We start from the raw sequence: 17,080 nt of genomic DNA on the forward strand, positions 1-17,080 counted from the left end.
TCTTTTGGGGCTTAATTAATTCCACTCCAATTTTATTTAATATAAAATAAAATTAATATATATATATATATATATATATATATATATATATATATATATATATATATTACAAATCAAGTTTGGATCTTATTGAAAATTTCTAGCTCTTTCTTTATGTATATACTGACTTGTTACCAACATCCTTATCTGATAATCACCTTGTCTTCCTCTTTCTCCTTTTACTGTCTCCTCCCTTCTCCTGCAAATCTTTTTCCAAACCCAACTTATAAATTGATTATATAGTTACCATAGTTAAGAATATTTATTTAGGTATTGAAATTAATTGATTTTGAGTGATTTGCTAGAGATAATTATTTGAGATGTGATTTTTTAAATTGATGTAACATGGATAAAAAAAATTTAAGAAACTGTAACAACCTATTTTGAAAATTCTAGACAAAATGAACTGCGAGATTACATAGGTTGACCTGGAAAAATTTTAAAAAAAATATTTGAGGTTTTAATATTTCATATGAAAAAATTAAGAAACAATCCATGTGAATATAAACTATATATGTTGTAAATAATGAAGTTTAAAAGATTATTTCAAAAACAATTTTATCTCATATTAGAAAGATATTATCTTATTTTTTAAGTTGAAGTATTTAAATCAAAAAGATTTTTTATCTTACATTCAAAAAACATAACTTTTTTTCTTGTAAACATAGAGTATATATACTGAATAGCTTCAAATCCCATATTAAAAAAATAAAATATTATTTTAGTATTTATATAGTGAACTTTGAAATAGAATAGTAACCAACTGAAAAATATAAAAAAAAAATCTCTAGCTAGAAAAAAAAACACATTTAAAAAACAAGTCTCTACTAAGTTTTGTCGGGTCATTCGGGTTTAAATATATTAGAAAAAAACACATTATATCAAATATTTTAAATGATGTACTTTGAAAAGGATGTTACAAGTTATTTTCTAATATTTTTTTAATTTAATGTGATAAAAATATAATTTTACTAAAACCTCAAAAAATAAAAAAAAGTTTACAACTGACGAGAGTATTTCTTTTCATTATCTAGGTTGTCATAGCGCTCCATATTTCAAGGCCTCTCTTTAGTGCCAGGGGCATAAAAATAACAGACTGAATTAATTTAGTAATATTAAAAATACCAGATTTTTAGTGACCTTACATATATATAATTTAGATTTATTATATGGGTCTATTTAAATCACTGAATCCACTAACTCATAAAATAACTTGATTTAAGTAATGTTACGTCCTGAATAAAAAGAAGCTGGAGAACAGATTTATTTAATAGATATTTTTTTATGAAAAAAAAAAGTTTTACGCGCAAACTAAGAACACGCCTTGACCATGGACATGTGATTTTCTTTTACTACTTTTTATATATATAAATAAATAGATTACAATAACCATCTAAAAATTTGAATATTTATTATATCCAGAACATCTTTAATTACTATTTAGAATTTCATGACAACAGAAATAAAATAAAAGCGGTAACTTCTGCTCCATTCATTAACATGCAGATCGGATTTTGGAAGTACAGATGACAAAATATATATCGCCTATGAATTGCAGCTTAAAACCATTTATGTCTCTAAATCCTTGGTTTCTTCATAACAAGGCATTCACATGGAGTTTTGTTTGATGGAGTTTGAGACTGGTTTCAAGCCATGCTTTAATGCAGCATTCCAAACCACGTCGATTCTGTCGACATCAAGTGCCCCAACTTCATGGTGAGTCCAGCCTTCTAGCAGGTGAACCACACCACCTGCATGGCATGCGTGGACTACTCCTCTGTCCATGGTATACTGTTACATCATCCACCAAAATGCTAATTAATCAAACAGCAACACGTAACTAACCTAAGCAAGGTAGCTTGCTCATCATGACGACTGTGTTGGCTGTAGCTAGGGGCTCAATTTTCTTTTTTCCATGGAGATTATCAGTATTATTCAGTAATGAGAGTCGGGGCCCGTATGTGGGCACTAGGTATGATATGCTAGAAAAGTCTATGAAGTTGAAGCAGAAACTGTTGATGCATTTAATTCTCTATCAAATAATTGAAGAAGCTATACTTCTCAAAGAAAAAAAAAATTGAAGAAGCTTGTTACCTCGCAGTTTCCAAGCCCTTGAACATCGTCAGGTAGTCTCATGGCTGCAAGATCACCATAAGTGCAGTCTCTTCTGAAGGAAAAAATGGGGGGCACCACAAATTGATGGAAATGTGTTCCTGTTGGAGCCCAACTTTGCTCCCTTGGTGTGATCCACTTTCCCACGATCCAGGTCTACAATTGGGTTCCAAATTCAGCACATCACATTCAAATTCACATAAATCCAGTTTGATATTTAGAGCAAACAGCGCAACCCTCTTCATTATAAAGCAGAAATAAGCCTTCTTCTTCTTCTTTTCTTTTTCCTGAAACAAGCTTTAATATCATAAATAGTTTTTGGTCACAGTACCTTGCAACTACGAGCAGCCTGATACTTTGTCACTTGGACAAAATAACTTTGATATTCGAGTGGGGCCTCTTTCTGAATTTTTTCAAATCTTTCTGTTGATGAAGTCAGCATCTGCAGTATTTGTTTTTCTCCATCAAAACCAAAGATGCATACTTATATATAGCCATTACAATTTGTAAATTATATATTGAAATAAGAAAATTTAATGAAGAAGATTGGTAGTGTGGGAACACTTACTAGGACTCTTACTCTCCTTTGGCTGAGGTAGAGGGCAATAGCTCTTCCAAGTTTGGAAGTCGCTCCTGTTAAAAACACTTCTTTCACATCCTCAGGGATTTCATTGAGAATAACTGCAGCAGTTAAGGTATTTCCATGGACAACTCGAACTCTAAGGTTTGGGTGCTTGTTCACAAACAGTGTACCACCTCCATTCAGAGCTTCATTCTGCACACAGATTTTGGGGGAAACGTTATTATTTTTTACTTGTAAAAATATATGTTTTTATAATGTTTTGATGCGTCAGTATCTAAATAAAGAAAGAAAACAGCAACCACCATAAATGACTAAATAAAGAGACTGGCAACATCAATTATTTTGATGAACCTTCATTCACTAATTTACGGCGTTGGCCTTTTCGGACACAAACCGCAACCAATATGACTGACTAATGGGTCCCGATGAACTCGAATCCCTTAAGCATGTACAGTATTTTAGGAGAACATGATTGATGGAGACTATTTGCTTCTGAATTTGCATTTACCGGACTGCCAAAAGTTATAAAAAAAAAAGGTGAACCTACCTTTTCCAGCACGGATTTTTTATTTTTTTTTCAATTCAGAACATGGTTGATGTCTAGTATTCCTATCAGAAATCACCAGAAGTAATTTTTTTTCTTTTTTAATTTTCAAAACAAGTACGATATGGCAAGGACAAAATCTATATATATATATATAAATAGCAAGGGAAGAGAAAATGAATTTTACCATTAATTTAATTACCAACCTTGTTCAATGCAGCAAGGCTAATGATCTTGACCCCGAGCCTATCAGCCCTGAGAATGGCCTGTTCTATGTGCTTGTTGATACCCTCTTTAGCAAATGGCAAGAAATACTGCATAAAAAAAATTTGCATAAGAAATTTCCTAGCAAGCTTCAACAATGGGTTACTGCAGAGAATTCAAGGCCAAAATTTGAAGCAAACCTGAAAGCCGAATCTAGGAACGCTCCATGTCTCATGCAACCTGCCTCTGAGATTATAGAAAGAGACTAGGAAGGTCTTAGACCAGACCCACATCATAAGCATAACAATAAATGCCGAAGGCCAGCAAAACAGTAAAAAGAGCCTCATCTGGTAAGGCAATGAAGCATACGATCGTATGACAAAAGGGGCATGTATTGAAGATGATACATCCACAACATGTGCTAAGAAAACGAAATCAGGTATAGTTCTCCTGTCTTTTCCTGCATTACAGCAAATCATTTGTCAAAAATCTTGACTTTTTAAGCTTCAACTCTGAAAAGAAAGGGGAAATGCAAAAATCACTAAAAAAAAAAAGGATATTAGAATCATGAAGCATGTCAGAATGGCAAAAGGAGACGCTTTTAACTCTACAATTTCCTTAACCAAGTGCCATCCCTAAAGAGTAGTTCTAGATTTCCATTATTGATTGTAACTCTGTGCATGTGCGATGCTCTACTGTCTACAGCATTTTGAGGTGCACTATTAGCGCAATGGGTTCCATCAAATTTATGGAGCCACTTGATCGATGGTCCCCTATTATCAATGTTCAATTTATTGTCATCATTGCTGCATGGATCTATTGTTGATTGACTAGCTTAAATCTTTTAGGCACAAAACTTGATATCCCAGTCCCATTTATTGTATGATAGAGGAGTACTACTATAGTGTGTGGCTTGCCTGCATCTGAGCTCAATTTCCTGTGTAGTTCCCAAGACTTGTTATTAAGTGTCTTCCATATTGCATCAAAGAATGGCATGAAGAGGCAGAAATTGGTGCCCGTGTCTGTATGGTGCAGGCTGTGGTATCTGTATCACTCACCAGAACAAAGTTAACATAAGTCATAATTAAAAAAAAAAAATTTGTTTAAGAATAAAATTAAATAAATGCAAAATTGAAACGGGATATATTTGATATTTGGGTTGGATTAATGTCTAATTGGAGATTGCAAGTATTTCCTCACCAACCTCACCCTATTGTTACATAATATAGTAGGGCCTCTATAAATTAATCAAGAATGCCAACATATGGAATGGATTCTCCTCCACGATAGTACAGTGCTGTGAGAGCAAATGTTAGTGCTACTTTTTGTTTCTTAATTATATGAATTGCAAAGATTACTACTTACGTTGGAGTGTAGAGAAGATATCTAAGAAAGGGAAGGGTCTCAAACAATTGAAGAGGAACAACCTCCACATTGCTATGCCCCAAGCATCTAAGAAAATCAAACACCAGGGGATACCCATAAATTATGCTTCTTGATCCGTATCCCATCATATGAGATCCAATTATTGGAATTCCAATGACTGTGGATAGAGCAAGATGCTCCAAAAAGGTTGCATTTGCACCTGAATTACCAAAAAAGAAATATCTTGATCATAAAATGAAGTTTCGATTCTGTCAAAATCTGTGACATATCATACTGATTCTTTTTCCTACCTGTATAAGGATGCAACACTGGAGAAGAATGGTGGGTTGAATGGTACTGGGTGAAGAGATAACCTTTATGAAAGCATCTGTGAACCCAATAGTACAGGGGCTCTGAAATTCCCACATGGAGTGTCAAAATGGTAATAAAACCTTTTGTGTTCCATAGAGGAACATTTACAATAAATGGTGGGTAGATGTAACATGAAATGGAAGCAATGAGAGCTTGAAGAAGTATGAAATTATCCCTGTAAAAATAACCAGCAAAAATAAAAGCAGCTATAATTATGAATTGTGCCAAATCTTAAATTTTAATTAAAAACACAGATGAGATCGTGTCAGGAGAAGCTTGTACCAATCCCACTCTTTGTCTATCTGCTTGAAATCATAGCCTTGTCGATTAATCCGGCGAGTACGTGTTAGGAAAAGCATGTTGACAAAACTGTTCCACAGTTGATGAAGAAGAGCTCTAGCAATACATATAATCAAAATATGGAGACACCAATCACCCTTGAAAGAACCCTCTTGAGTCCTTGTATACAAGACTTTACCAAGAAGAGGTCCGTATAGCAGATACTTCACACATAATACACGAGAGAGAGAGAGAGCATAAGCATAACAACAAACTAAACAATGAAGAAAAACATACATTGATAATACTTCATTAAATTTCTGAGCAAAAGAAATTCTTGATCAAGGATATGTGAAAGTTCCTATACCTTATAAACGCCCAGGTTCTCCCAAGGCCAAGCTGACAAAGGACCTGCCATTTTTTTGCAGTAAAGCACCTGATCTTCAACGGTTTTCTTCAATTTTTTCTTGAGTTTTTACTGGAGTATATGTCTCAATTTTGCTCCTGTAAGCAGCTTTATCTTGTTGGGTAAAAAGATAGTTCCCTGGTTATGGCTCAAAGTGGTTAGCTACACCACAAATGAAGCGAAAAAACATGAACGCAAGCTCCAGATGGAGCAACCCTTAGAGGGTAAGAGGGGGAGAGAGAGATGAAAGGAAGAGAGTATCAAGTTCAGTCTCTCTCTCTTTGATTTTTTCCTTTAAAGACTCGACTAACACTGTATATCTATTACTCGTAACTGCGATATCTTTATGGAGGCACCCACATATATATAGCTTGAAGGAAGGACCAAAAATACAGTTGAAGTTCTTAATCAATCTTTATTTAGCAGCTCACACTTCCATGTTTTTGTCTCATTTCCTCTCCTCCCTTGTCATTTGGCACACAGCTGGAGTGGTGGCCTCATGCTCCTAGAAATTAATGACTCTTTGGTTGGGCAGTTGAAGAATTCAGCTCACGGTTTGTGCCAAATTGGTAATTAATTCAAAATACGTGTTTGTTTTTTTTACGTTCTATTATAGGGTTTTTTTATTTAAAATTAATTTTTTAATTTTTTAAAATTATTTTGATGTGTTAATGTTAAAAATAAATTTTAAAAAATAATTAATATATTTATAAAAAAACAACCGCTATTATAATATCAAATAAACCAATAAGAAATATATTTTATGGTGGAGATGGAAATAATAATTAATTTTTGTCTTGATTTTAAGAATATTTTTTAACTATTTTTTTTTATTCTTTCTAGCAAGGAAGGTTAAAGAAGATAAAAGATAGGGATGGCAATAAATTAATTTTTTTATATAAATATCTCTTTAAATATTTTATCATTTTAATGTTTATGTTTACATCATATTTAGACTAATAATTTTACCCAATTTAATTTTTACTATTAAATTTGGAAAACTAAAAGATATAAAAATAAAAAAATCGTGAAAAATATGAAAAAACATTTCTTCAATGTTTAACATATAACTAAAAGGTATCAGTATTTTATTGTGGATTGTCCACAGTGCAATTCATAATAAAACGATTAATTTGTCCTTCAAAGATATCAAAATATAAAATACATATAAGAGTGGAATAGTATTTTTACATTTTGTTGCTTAGTATAATTACGCCCATGATTTTAGAAGGAAAAAAAAAGGTTTTATGTTCAATGGTCATTTCTTAATTTTCATATTTTTTCATAGTCTAATTACCAAATAGCTCTTGGGGTCAAAAATATTTTCTAAGGGTAAAGGGTATCTTTGGTTTCTCAAACCTAGGTTTATTTTTGCAATTATCACATGGGATTAGGAGTGTTTTGCTCTCTGTAATAACCCTTGGAATTAACTTTTTCTTGTTTAAGGTCAAGGGGTGTTTTTAGATTTTTTTTAAATTATCATGTGGGGTCATGAATGTTATGATCTTTCTGTAATTCAAAAAAAAAAGTAGTTGGGGCGCGCAGAGCACTCGCCAGCAAGTGGAAGGCGCTCGCGCCTTTTGAGTGGCGCGTGAGGCTCCTCCCAGTGGTTGTTAGTGGTCTTTAACAACGGCATCCGAAGTGTCATGTCGCCCTCCACACGGTGGGCCAACACATGTCATCATTCGTGGCGCAGCGGAGTTCAAGCAAAAAATTTTCTCCACCCCTCTTTTCTCTCTCCTCTATATCAAAAGATGTGTTAACCTTGTAAAGTTGCAAAATGGTTCTCAATTTTCTAATTGTATCGAATCTGATTTATTTATTTTTTAATTTCATCCCTTAACATTTGATTTTTTTATGTTTTTTGTCAAATTTGATCCTCATTTTTTTATTCCTATTTATTTTGCTTTTAATCTTTTTTTTTCTAATTGGAATTTATTTTTCAATTTAATCCATTATCATTTGATTTTAATTCTTTTTTTTGTTGAATTCGTTCATTATTCTTATGATTGTAATTCCTGTTATTTTTAGTTCTCTTATTGATTAATTTTTTTTCGCAATTTCATCAGTCATTGTTTAATTTTATTGGATTTTCATTTCATATTTAGTGCTTATTTTTTTATCATGCTTTTAAAACCCGGCTTAGGAGTCGACCCCCATCATCTCCCGAGTCATGGGTTGGGTCGAGTGATCAGGGTTACCAGGGTCAATCGAGTTTTTTATTTTGCAGGAAGTAAAATGACATTATTTTGATAAAAAAAAATAATGGCAAAAATAAAAATCAATGGGTGTTAACATGATTTTCCCCTAACTAATAACTTGATTTTTTATTCAACTAAAAAGTAAAATTTATATTATTTTGATAAAAAAAATAATGGTGAAAAAAATTCAATTATGATCCTCTTTCTTTTAATTGCTCTTTCTTTGTTTTGGATTTTTTCTTCATTTTCATCCATTTTCATTGATTTTGTTTTGTTATTATATCAAACATGGTACTCATTCTCTTGATTGTTGTTTTTTTTTATAATTTTCTTGGTTTGTTTTTCTTTCAATTTTGTCCCTCGATATTTTATTTCATTTCTTTTTTTCCAGATTTAGTCCTTATTTTTGGAATTGCTCTTTTTTATCCTTTTCTTAATTTGTTTTTTCTTTCAATTTTGTCCCTCAGTATTTTATTTTATTTTTTTATCCAATCTTAGTTGTCATTCTTTTAAAAAAATCTTATCCTTTTTCTTGTTTTATTATATTTTTTTATTAAGTTCCTCGTCATTTTCTTTCATTATTTTTTATCAAATAAATAAATAAAATTTTCTATCATAAAAATAAATGGTGTTGGAATTTCTAATAGGAAATAGATGGTAAAAAATGATTTTTTAGATCAAATATTTTCACGATGATTTTGTTGGTATTGAAAAATGCAGATGAAATAAAAACTGGACAAGTTATTTTTTCACAGTATTATTCCATTACCTTTTATGTTAGCATTTTTCAATATTGATGAAATCTTTTTTATATGCCATCAAAATATTTTTTTCAATATTTTTTTTATTTTCTGATAATGAAATGTACCCATTAAGCGCCCGAGCTTTAAATTCTCCTTATTATAACCCCAAAACTCCTTATATATTAATATATAATATCAAGTTTTAGTATTCAAATATCAACCTCACAAATTTCTTCATTTTCTTTTATTATTTGTAACAACGTTGCAAATAAATGTATCCTTGTTTAGGAGAGGGAACAAATTTGATGGGAGAATTTCCTATTATTCCGAATATCTTAAAGAAATCCCAAAACATCATATTAAAATTTAATAAAATTCATAACGACAGATTGACGTTGTAGGGCCCCCTTAATTAAGTTTTTAATCAACTACCAGCTGAAACTTAGAAACCAGAAACTACATGTAGCCTTTAAATCTAATTTTTTTTTTTAATTTAATATGGGTGTTCGGGACAGTTTGCGCGTACCTTAATTAATTTTACGAGCTCTGAAGTTAATGACCATATAAACCTCTAATAATTATTATATAAACAACCTCAGGCTCGTATGAGGTCTTTAAATCTAATTTTCCAATACAAAAACGAGTTAACATGGTAGGGTTTGGGTGGCGCTGCGTGTGCGATGGAGGACATGGTGGTGCCACAGACAGCCACACGGTTATCTGACTCGTGGTTCCGTAAGAAACACTCTTGTATTGTGTACGTACCTAATTAAACCCTGGATATGATATTAGTCCTTCTAGTTTCAATAAATACTTACTTGACCCTTATATTCTTTATTCATTTTAGCTTAATCCTTCTCTCCTTTCGTCTCCTTTTTCAATTTATTTTGTATTTTAATTCTTTTAAGTGAAGAAATAAAAGAGACAGCTCCTCCTAGGGTTTCGCTTTTCATGGAAAAAAAACTAAAAGGTATCATCAAAACACTGTGACTCTAGATTCATTATATTATAAATTAAAATAGTGTAACAACCATTTTTTTTCAAATAAAATCAAGATAATATGATATTTTTTATATGATTTATTAGTCATTATTAAATTGATATGAATGAATTGGTTTTCTCATATTTTTTTAGAAAAGTAAAATGATTTAATTACCTTTAAAAACAAAAAATAAAATAAACTAACATTAAGAAGGTTTTTTTTTATCTTTTCAATTTTTTCAAGCATGGTGAAATTATTGAATTATCCTTAATATCACTTTTTAAAACTTGAGTTCAAGTGTTCTTTTGTCTTTTCATTATGATTTTTTTTTGTTATAATCAAGTACATTTATGGGATTTTTGGTAGTTTAATAAAAATAAACATTATTAAAAAAAAAATGATTGATATGTGTGTTGCACATGTTATTGCATGAATGGTTGTCTGCTTTTTGGGAGACATATGTTGCATAAGGGTGGGGTTCAAGTCCTCGCAATTACCCTCTATTTCTAAGCGACACTTATGGTCAACAAACCTCTGATTTGGTGTAGATGATTTTTATTTTATTTTCTCTCTCCTCCTAAATTTCTATAACTAGCCCTCTAAAGTTTCAAAGCAGCCTTTCAGTTTATTTTTCTTTCATACTTGGTTCCTGCTCTTTTGATCACTATTTGTTTTATATAAAATAATTTATAAAATTGAATTTTCTTTCTCAATTTCATCCTCCTATAATTTTTTCATATGTCAGATTGAGTCTCTATTCTTTTGATTGTATTTGTTTTATTTAAGGTAATTTTTTAATCTTAATTTTTTTACAATTTTATCTCGATTCGGTATTGCTATTTTATTTACTTCAGAAAAAATTTTAAATTGATTATTTTTTCTCGGTTTCATCCTTCAATATTAAAAAAATATCATAGGCTCAGAGCTTAGTTAAATCCAGAAATAATGGATCTGGCAACTTGCCGAACCCATATATATCCGGGCTCAGCACTTGACTAGACCTCAGGGTACTGGGTTATTACTCTATTTTTAGTTTTTTTTTTAGAAAAAGAATCCAGGTAAAAAAAAAAAACAAAAATAGTGATCTCTAAATTGCAATAAGTATGTAATAGAATTCATATAAATAAATATATTCGAGGGGTTGAAAAGAAAAATATAAAATGTACAAGGAAAAAAAGAAAAAGAAACATCGATGGGCTGTAGACAGACTTGCCAGGAAGAGAGAGAGGGATGGTGGACTTTAAATGCAGCCAACAAATAGTATGTGTCAAATGATCATGACTCATGCACATTGTGTGGAATATTAATGTGCCCAACAAACCACGAAGGAGCTTTAAATTCTCCGGTGTATCACCCCAAAGCCAGCCTTATGAATGCCGCTGGACACCTAACTTAGATTAATTTATAATTTCACAAAGAGCTAAGATTAATTTATATTATTTATTCATTTTTAACCTAATCCTTCTCTCCTCTCGTCTCCTTCTCCAATTTGTTGTGTATTTTAATTCTTTTAAGTAAACAAGTAAAAAAGACGACTGCTCCTGGGATTCCTCTATTATGGAGCATGCTTTATTTGTTGATGGTTTAGAGTATAATTTACTTAGTATTAGCCACGAGATAGTTATATTTGAATTTTTATATTGCTAGATTATTTGTATTGTTGATAATAAAATAATTTTTATTGGAAAAAGACTTGAAAACACTTATGTGATTGATACAAATAAAATTACTAAAAATGTAAAGTGTATCAAAGACTTGGACATACCAACATGAAATTGATTTGAAAACTATATATATAAAAAAAGTTGTTCTAAAGGGCTTACCACATCTTAAATACAAGGAGGGAATAATATGAATGTGATCCTTGTCAATATAAAAAGCAAGTAAAAAGCTCACTTAAAAGCCAAAAATCAAGTCTCTATAAATAGTGCACTTGAACTTCTTCATATAGACTTAAAGCGTGTTTGGCAGTGTGGTTGCGGATGCTTTTCAAATAACTTTTCGTGCCAAAATGCATGTCAATGATGTTTTTTTATTTTTTAAAAATTATTTTTGACATCAGCACATCAAAACGATCCAAAACATACAAATCATATTAAATTTTAGTAAAAAAAAAATTCAAATTTTTTAGAAACGTCGCAGCCGCAACCGCATTCCTAAACAAGCTCTTATTCAGTCTCATATATGCTTCAAGTCTTGGAGATAAAAAATTTGCTTTTATAATTGTTGATGATTATAGGTAGAACTCCGTGACAAAATGGAGTTGTTGAAATAAAAAAATTTCATCCTTAAAAAATAAAAACTATGTAAAATGAATATAATTTGCCTAGACGAAAAGTATTAATATTTTTAGTTATGTTTCAAATCAAGTTTTCATTCCATCTATTTTATATAAAGAGCTTTGGTTTGAAAGGAAATTTAATATCTTTTATTTTTATGTATTTGAATTAAAATGTTTTATTTTGAATAATAAAGATAATTTAGAAAAATTTGATGCTAAATTTGATGAATGTATATTTCTTGATTATTCTTCAATTAGCAAAGCTTCTAGACTATATAATTGTAAAACTTTAATAATTGAAGAATGTGTACATGTAGGATAACCTATTTAATCTTAAGATAAAAAGATAGTCAGCATAAATATTATTTTTTATAGATTAAATTAAATTAAATGATGAACAACACACGGTATCTCTGGAGAAAAAATCAAATGAAAGAACCTATTTATAATAGTTTAAAGAAAATACAAAACATCTTTTCATAAATTAACTAGCATTCAGAGTCATTGTACATTTGTACCGATTTGCTTTTATTGCAAAGTTAACACAATAGACCGACGGTGTAGGGCCTCCTTAATTAAGTTTTTTTTATCAACCACCAGCTGAAACTTAGAAACCAGAAAGTACATGTGGCCTTTAAATCTAATTTACCGATCAAGAAACCACTAAACGTGGTGGGGCTCGGGAGGCGCTGCGCGTGCGATGGAGGACTTGATTATAAACACGGTGATCTGACTCTTGTGGTTCCGTAAGAAACACGTTTCTACTGCGGCCGTACCTAATTAAACACAGGGTACGATATCAGTCCTTCTGGTTCAAATAAATTGTACTGTACACATTATTGTTTTACGTGCAGTGCACAGTGCAGTTTACAATCAAAGTCAATAACCTATATTTTTTTTTTCCTTTTGCTTTTACTGTGGAGTGCATTTATTTTTTAATTTTTATTGTGAACTTCACAGTACACAAGTCTACAGTACACTCCAAGTAAAATTTTATTTTTTAAATTAAGGTTTTAAGTTTTTTTTTAATAATTAATTTTTTTATATTTAGTTATCATACTTTCATGATACTGGTTCCGGGTTTAACGGGTTAATATGATTTGACGGGTTAACCCAGTTAATTCGGGGTCAACTCGTCAAGATTTTTTATACTAAAACGCATCAGTGTTTTACTGTGCACTGCACAATGCAATCCACAGTAAAATATTGATGCCTTTAGTTTTTTTTTCTTTTTTAATGATTAATTTTTTCTATTTATTTATTAGACTTTCATGACACGGATCTCGGGTTTAACGGGTTAACCCAGTTAACCCGTCAATTTTTTTTTCTATTTAGTTATCAAACTTTCATGACACGAACCCTAAGTTTGACAGGTTAATCTGGTTTGAAGGGTTAACCCAATTAATTCAGATTTTTTTTTCTTCAGTAGTTTATTTTTCTTCATGTTGGTTTTTTTTCCTTTGTTTTTTTCTTTTTAATTGATCTATTTAACTATCACACTTTGTTGACACAACCTTACAACAAGACACACATCTAAGGCTCTTGAGTCTGGTATTACAGTCAGACCCACTTAAACTTGAATCGTGCAAGTTTAATATTATTATTAATATTATAAATATTACTCAGTGTTTCAGGCTTAGGTCTTTAGTTTTTTTTTTTTTGGTTTTTTATGCTTTTCACTGTGGACTGCACATTGCAGTTCACAGTGAAAAAGCTGATGCCTTTCGGGTTTTTTTTTGTTTTTTTATGATTTTTTTTTGTTTAATTTAGTTTGTTAATATTAATTTTTTTTTCTATTTAGTTATCAAACTTTCAATATACGGATCCCGGGTTTGACGGGATAACCCAGATTTTTTTTTATGTTTTTTCTTTTTAATTAATTTTTTTCGTTTAATTTAGTTTGTTAATGTTAATTTTTTTTCTATTTCATTATCAAACTTTCATGACACGGATCCCGAGTTTGACGGGTTAACCCGTAAATGTTTTTTTTCCTATTGAGTTATCAAACTTTCATGACACGAATCCCAGGTTTGACAGGTTAACCCAGTTAATTTAGATTTTTTTTTCTTCATTAGTTTTTTTCTTTTTAATTAATATTTTTTTATTTAATTTAGTTCATTAATATTAAATTTTTTTCTATTTAATTATCAGCTGATGCCTTTAGTTTTTTTTCTTTTTGTTTTTTTGCCCTTTTTATGCCTTTGACTGTGGACTGCACAGTACAGTCCATAGAAAAGGGTGATGTCTTTTGTTCGTTTTTATTTTTTTATTTTTAATTAATTTTTTCAGTTTAATTTAGTTTGTTAATGTTAAATTTTTTTCTATTTAGTTATCAAACTTTCATGACACGGATCCCGGGTTTGACGGGTTAGTCGAGTTAATTCTGGGTAACCCGTCAATTTTTTCTTATTTAGTTATCAAACTTTCACGACACGAATATAAGGTTTGACAAGTTAACCTGGTTTGAAGGGTTAATCCAGTTAATTCAGATTTTTTTTTCTTCATTAATTTTTTTTTTCCTGTTGTTTTTTTTATTTTTAATTAATTTATTTAATTATCATACTTTTATGACACGGCCTTGCAGCCAGATCCACATCCAAGGCTATTGGGTCTGGTATTGCAGCCAGACCCACTTAAACTTGGGTCATGCAAGTTTAATGTTATTATTAATATTATAAATATTACTCTTGGGTCAGGCGTTGCAGTCAAACTCAAGACTCTTAGGTATAGATTTGCAGAAAGACCTAATACTTTTAGATTTTATTTTTTTTTAATATTTTTTATACAAAAAAAATTGACCCACGGCATCGCGCGGGTCATCTAACTAGTGCTTACCTAATCCTACTCTCCTTTCGTCTCCATTTCCGATTTATTTTGTATTTTAATTCTTTTAAATGAACAAGTATAAGAGAATTAAGTAGATAATATGAGAAAAGTTTATAAGAAAATAAAGCATCTTTGAATATAAAAGAACTACAGTGATGATGGTTGATGGATAACTCGTCGCAGGTTTAAGAGCTATGTAATTATTTATTATAGCATACAAGTTAACAATCTTATAAGATTCTTTTTAATTTTTATTATGGGTTTTATAAATTGATCTAAGTTGATTTTTTAATTTGACTTACAGTCAAAAAATATTTTGGTTTAAAGAATCTTTTGATTTAAATAAAACAATTGCCATAAAACTGAATTAAATTAAAAATTTGATTTAGTAAAAAATTAAAGTTTTTTAATTTTTAATTTTTTGATCAATTTATAATTCCACCCATCTTCATAAAATTTGCTTTGATCTTTTTTAAAAACATGTTGCTAACCTAAATTATTTTTTTTATTGTAAATCATTTATTAAAAAAAAACTCATTTTTAAATTATAACGTTAGGGATTTATTGTATATTAAAAAAACAAATTAATGTTTGGATATGATTAGCATATCCAAACTCATACTTAATGTCAGGTTAGTTTGGATATGATTAGCATATCCAATATTACACATTATTATGTTTCCTCGTATAAGAATTTATTGTCTTATGGCTTGGATCATTTTATCCTTTTAACAACTCAATAGTATTGTTGTTTAATTATTTTTATAGGTAAGGTTTTTTTTTTTTTTTTAGGTTAAAGACAAATCTCATTTTATAAGAAAATCTCTGTCTTTTCAGGCTAAATTCTAACCATCCTAAAGTTTTAATTTTAACATTATATTTATTTTTATATTTTTAATATCTGAAAAAATATTCTACAGTGTAGTTTTATACCTTTATATACTAAAATTGTTAACTAAATCCTAACACTTTAAATATAAAGTGAACAAAATGATTGGTGGAGAGTTTTTGATATTTTAATCAAATCCTAATGGATAATTATAAACTGGTTACGATATCCATTTTGCATTTTAAAATATGAGAAAGATGTAATTTTTTTTAATGAAAATATACTTGGAAATTTTTTAGGATTTGACCGTATTCATGAAAACTAAAACTCTTTTTTTTTTTAAAAAAAAGAGGAAATTAATTTAATTTTTTTTAGATTTTTGAATTTTAATTTTTTTGAAATATTTTGATGAAAATCAGGTATTTTAATATCGGATCTGTATTTTACAGTGTAAATATATAATCATATATTATGCAAAATTGATAGAAAAACATCCAAGAAAATCATAAAAACTTTGAAATGATTTTTGGATTTTTTTTTTTAAAATATTTAATATTATAATATTGTTTATTAATATATTATTATTATATATTGGGCTGGGCCCAGCTATGTAGGCCGAGCCCATCCTAGTTGGTTGGTGATGATGGTCGGTGGCTGGTCCAAAAGCTGAAGTCCAAACATATTGATTCCAGTTTGCGAAAAGGACTTAGAACTTGCAATTGTATAATGTGGGCCAAAGACCAGGCTTCGTAATTTAGTTTTCAAATATCTTTCCATTGTCAGGCTGGCATTTCGTGCGTCAACGAATGAGCCCAATTCAGCTCCAAGGCCCTTTCCTTGTCTAACAACCAGGCTACCTGGATCAGATGCCCTGCTCTGTGCATACAAGACTTGAACATGATCCGATTTCAGAGTAGCTAAGGAAAAATCATGAATCAATTAGTTCCATTAAGATTTAATTTTAAAGATTTCTAAAAAGCCTTGTTTTATATCATTTATGTGGGTTTGTTGTTTAATGATGAAGGCTCTTACAAGATTTCTTGTGGTGTCAAACTTGCACAAGTATACTAGTAATTTGTGCCGAAATTTCTTATTATTAATTTTTAATTAATATGAATGTTTGGGTTAACTTGCGCGCACCTCGACTAATCTCACAGATCTTGAAGCTAATGACCATGTAAACCTCCAGTGATCCTGAGATTTGTAAGACTCGAACTGGTGACCTCTAAAAAGTAAATTTAGAGCTGGACCAGTTGAACTACACCCCTTATCATTGAAATTCTTTACTTAATTAGAAGAATAAAAGATAGGATT

General features: G+C 30.2%; 1 protein-coding gene across 1 annotated transcript; it reads right to left on the reverse strand.

The window, feature by feature from the left end:
* Nucleotides 1–1,433: 1,433 nt before the first annotated feature.
* On the reverse strand, nt 1,434–6,248 carry LOC7461618 (very-long-chain aldehyde decarbonylase CER3). Its single transcript, XM_024589785.2, has 11 exons — nt 5,866–6,248; nt 5,502–5,722; nt 5,159–5,394; nt 4,848–5,067; nt 4,400–4,527; nt 3,683–3,942; nt 3,485–3,592; nt 2,720–2,926; nt 2,483–2,593; nt 2,134–2,307; nt 1,434–1,830 (listed from the first exon to the last, which is right to left on the reverse strand). The coding sequence occupies exons 1-11, from the start codon at nt 5,914–5,916 to the stop codon at nt 1,648–1,650; spliced, it is 1,899 nt and encodes a 632-aa protein (XP_024445553.1). The 5' UTR covers nt 5,917–6,248; the 3' UTR covers nt 1,434–1,647.
* Between the last annotated feature and the right edge of the window lie 10,832 nt (nt 6,249–17,080).

Source organism: Populus trichocarpa, chromosome 18, assembly GCF_000002775.5.
Source record: "Populus trichocarpa isolate Nisqually-1 chromosome 18, P.trichocarpa_v4.1, whole genome shotgun sequence".
NCBI lineage: Eukaryota > Viridiplantae > Streptophyta > Magnoliopsida > Malpighiales > Salicaceae > Populus > Populus trichocarpa.